Below are 3,854 nucleotides of genomic sequence, written 5' to 3' on the forward strand. Positions count from 1 at the left end.
TAATTTTAAGGGAATTTGGGGTTGGGTAAGTTAGGGGTTGAGATTTGGGGTCTAAATTTAAGGCTAAAATTGTAATAGATGGGGCTAGTATTTAAATAGCCAATTTTCCTTGTTTTAATTTATGAAAATAGTGAAAATGACTTTGGGAGAAAATCAAAAGCATTGAACCCCTTAATAATTCATAAATATTAATTAAATAATACTGGAACTAATTTTAAATAATATTTGTTTTAATTGTTTCATTAAAATTGGTTGTATTGCATTATTAAATTCATTGTTCCGGAACAATGAAAAGTCCCCTTTTTTGAAACAACCGATTTGGTGTGGTGGAATTGTTTCCTATTTTTCTTTTCAATTATGTTTTAACTTATTACTCCAATATTCTATTTTACCCTTTACCTTTTTTCTATTTTAACTCCAAATCTCCAACCTATAACCTACTTTGTTTTTTTTCCAGAACTTCTGCCACCAACGTTAAATGTGTTTTGCCGCCTTTGTTTTATTTTTTCTATTAATTTGGTTTTAACTCATTCTAATTAGTTGTGCTCCTTTGTTTTGCCTTCTTCTGTCTCGCTCCTTTGTTATGCTTTCTTAAGGTGTTTTGCCTTCTTCTGTTTTGTTTTTTTAAATTATTTTTATGCATAATTTTTGATAAGTTTAATATTTAAACAGTTGAGGGTATTTTAGTCAACTTATCAGTTACAGTACAGTACGACACAGTCAAACCAAACAGCAAAATATTATTTAACGATGACAAACAATACAATCTATCAAAATATTGTATTTAAAAAACGATACGGTACAATACGATACAATACAATACATACGATAGAGAACAATGATCCAAACGGAGTGTAAGTAAAAGTATATCTTTCCCATGACCTCAAACTTTCTTCCCATCCACGTTTGAGTAGAAAGAGTCGGGTCAAAGCAGAAGCCTCTTAGAAATGAACAAGGCGGGGGAGAAATTAATTTCTTGTTTGAATTCGTCTTCGTCTTCGTCTTCGCCATCCATTCAAGACTCCTTACACCCAACTCATAAATACTAATACCTCTCATCCTATAAGCCAACCAAAAACCCACTTTGGTACTTGTTCTTAATTAATTAGCTAAATCGCCTTGTTCTGTCAAAGAAAGCTCGTCAGAAAATAAATGGAAGATGCTTCGAGCGGTAAACTTGATCAGTCAGGTGCGTTAGCTTTCATAGGAAAGATTGTGGTGGGGGTAATCGTATTTCTATTCCTAGTAGTGATCTTCATATTCTTCCTTCACCTTTACGTCAAGTGGTCCAGGAATCGTCGCCGGCAAGAAGCCAATGGCAGCACAGAGCGCCGCCACAAAGTCAAAGTTCAGGGACTTGACCAATCCATCTTTATAACAATTCCCGTACTTGCATTTGATGCTAAAGAATTCAAATTACATGGAACTCTGGAATGTACTATTTGTCTTTGTGAGGTCACTGAGGGTGAAAAGACAAGATTTTTACCAAATTGTAATCATGGGTTTCATGTTGATTGCATTGACATGTGGTTTCAATGCCATTCCACTTGTCCTCTTTGTCGTAACGAAGTTTCCACGACATCAGAGGTTGAAGCTTCAACAGAGTTGCCGAATTTCCCAACCAATGTGCTGTATTGGGGAAATGAGACTCAAGTTAGCACCTTGTGTAGTAATCCTTGTTTGGGCTCAACAGCATCTACGAGTAATAATCGGCCACATGGAATGTTGGTGATCGATATTCCAGGGCGAATTAGTGAAGAAGAGTCGAAATCTGTAATGCCTGAAAGACTGAGGCGTTTGATGAGGCTTTTGAGCGGGGACAGAAGGGTATTTAGTCCTTCTAGTTCGCAAAATGTAGATATAGAACAAGGAGGTGGTAGAAGCCCGAGCTAGCATAGACTCAGAGATCGATCCAAGAAGTGAGTGTGGTTCCCTTTATATATGCCTGTTTGTAGTACATACTATAATGCATATGTAATTAAGGTATAGATCTAGTTCATTGATTCTTGATGACACTTTGGTGTCTGCATCTTTTAGGTGTCTATATATAGTGGATATATTGTACATGTATAGGCTTCTCTCTGTTTGAGAATAGAGGCAATCTATCTTCTCTTAACAGAAGAGGTTACAAGTATTTTTTGTCAATGTAAGCTGTGAACTTTCATGTATTGTCCGGCTGCTGCAATCTAGATATATAATTTACACCTCACTTGAATTATCTTCGCATGAATTTGGTTTCTTCAGGAAATAGTACTCGTATTTTCTATATTTTTGTAGCAAAGCGTTGAAAGAAATTAGTTGAGCTCATGATCTAGAGTTATTGAATGAAATTGCTACTTAGTTGCTGAATTCAGGCTGCTTAGACCTGCTTTATTTATTGGTTGCTTATTCTTCTCTTTCTCAAGAAACACACACACGCACAGAGAGAGTTGAATGACTTATCAAAGTCACGGGGAATTTCGGTTAAACAATATTGATCCTTCAATGATACAACTGAACCCAGTCGATACGACATACCTTTAGTATTCAACCAAGCTAAAGTATGTCGCCATGACTTTCGGGTTTACTTTTTTGGTGTTTTGGGGTCATGCAATACGAATTTGTACTTATATTTACTTTTTTTGTGCATATAATGTACATGCTAATTTTGTAGAACTTTTTTGACGGATTCCAATTGGCCTGAAATTTCGTAGGTCCACAGGAAATAGCCTAGTGACCAATACTCATTGATTCGCCATGACTTTCAGGTCTATTTTTCGGTGTTTCATGGTCATGCAACACGAATTTGTGGTTATATCTACTTTTTGGTGTGTACTAGTATATGCTGATTTGTAGAATTTCTTTGACGGACTTCGATTGACCCTCCATGGAACTAGCTAAGCTTTGCTAGATCGTTAGCCTATCTTGTGAACAGGTTAAATTTTTATGAACTAAATTTGACACCCCTAAATAACCAGGGGAGAGGAACCAAAGGCAACAACAGGGGCGGAGCTAGAGCTTCTGATGCGGGTTCGGCCAAACACTTTATATTTGTGAATATGTACAAATTAATTTAGAACCCAGTAACTTAGAAGGAATAGAACACCGAACCTATTAGCTTCAAATCCTGGCTCTGCCTCTGGACAACAGTATATCCCTGATCCCTCCACAGAAGTAGCTTGATTTGCTAGATCATAAGCTACACTATCTCGACTTACCTTTCTGTAAAACTAAAGAGAAGTACATCCATTGCTATGGGTTATGACTCAAAGTTTTTCACACCTGTGTCTCTGTAACAACTCTTTTTGGTTTGCAGTTTGCACTTTGCCAGTGAGTCATCCCTTTCTCACATATAGAGTTAAGAGTAGCATAAGTTATCTATTCGCATACAGACAGAAATGCTGCAAAATGAAACCTCAATAAGTGTACTCAGGTTTTGGCTGGTATTTCACTACTAGAAATTCGGTAATTAGCGACCAAAAAAGCCGACCAACTTTGGTCGGTTATGGCCAATTACCGACCAAAATGCGACCGAATACGCTTGGACGGTATTTTGGTGGTCGCTTTAGTATACCGACCAAAGTTGGTCGGAAATTACCGACCAACGTTGGTCGTTAAATTAAATTCAAAAAAAATATTACAAAAAAAAACCGACCAAAGTTGGTCGGTATTTTAATTATGTAATCAAAAGATTCACCGTCTAGGAATCTAATCGGGGTGTGTACTGTGGTAGGATACTATTCTACCACTAGACCATTGGTGCATTTTATTTTAAGATTGTCTTTTTTTTATTTATACTCTTTAATTATATTTTCGCACGAAAATAACCGACCAAAGTTGTCTATACCATGCTCTCACATGTTTATCTTGCTATG

At 36.6% G+C, this 3,854-nt stretch overlaps 1 protein-coding gene across 1 annotated transcript; it reads left to right on the plus strand.

The window, feature by feature from the left end:
- The first annotated feature begins 915 nt into the window (after positions 1-915).
- LOC109211528 (RING-H2 finger protein ATL3-like) lies at positions 916-2,266 on the plus strand. Its single transcript, XM_019375068.1, has one exon. It carries the CDS (start codon positions 1,153-1,155, stop codon positions 1,891-1,893), a length of 741 nt encoding a protein of 246 aa, XP_019230613.1. The 5' UTR covers positions 916-1,152; the 3' UTR covers positions 1,894-2,266.
- Positions 2,267-3,854: the final 1,588 nt, after the last annotated feature.

The sequence above is a fragment of the Nicotiana attenuata genome, unplaced genomic scaffold (genome assembly GCF_001879085.1).
Source record: "Nicotiana attenuata strain UT unplaced genomic scaffold, NIATTr2, whole genome shotgun sequence".
In the NCBI taxonomy this organism is placed as follows: Eukaryota; Viridiplantae; Streptophyta; class Magnoliopsida; order Solanales; family Solanaceae; genus Nicotiana; species Nicotiana attenuata.

Bases quoted from the DNA above. Each gene is read 5' to 3' on its own strand.
- LOC109211528 (XM_019375068.1), top strand. From the start codon at position 1,153: ATGGAAGATGCTTCGAGCGGTAAACTTGATCAGTCAGGTGCGTTAGCT.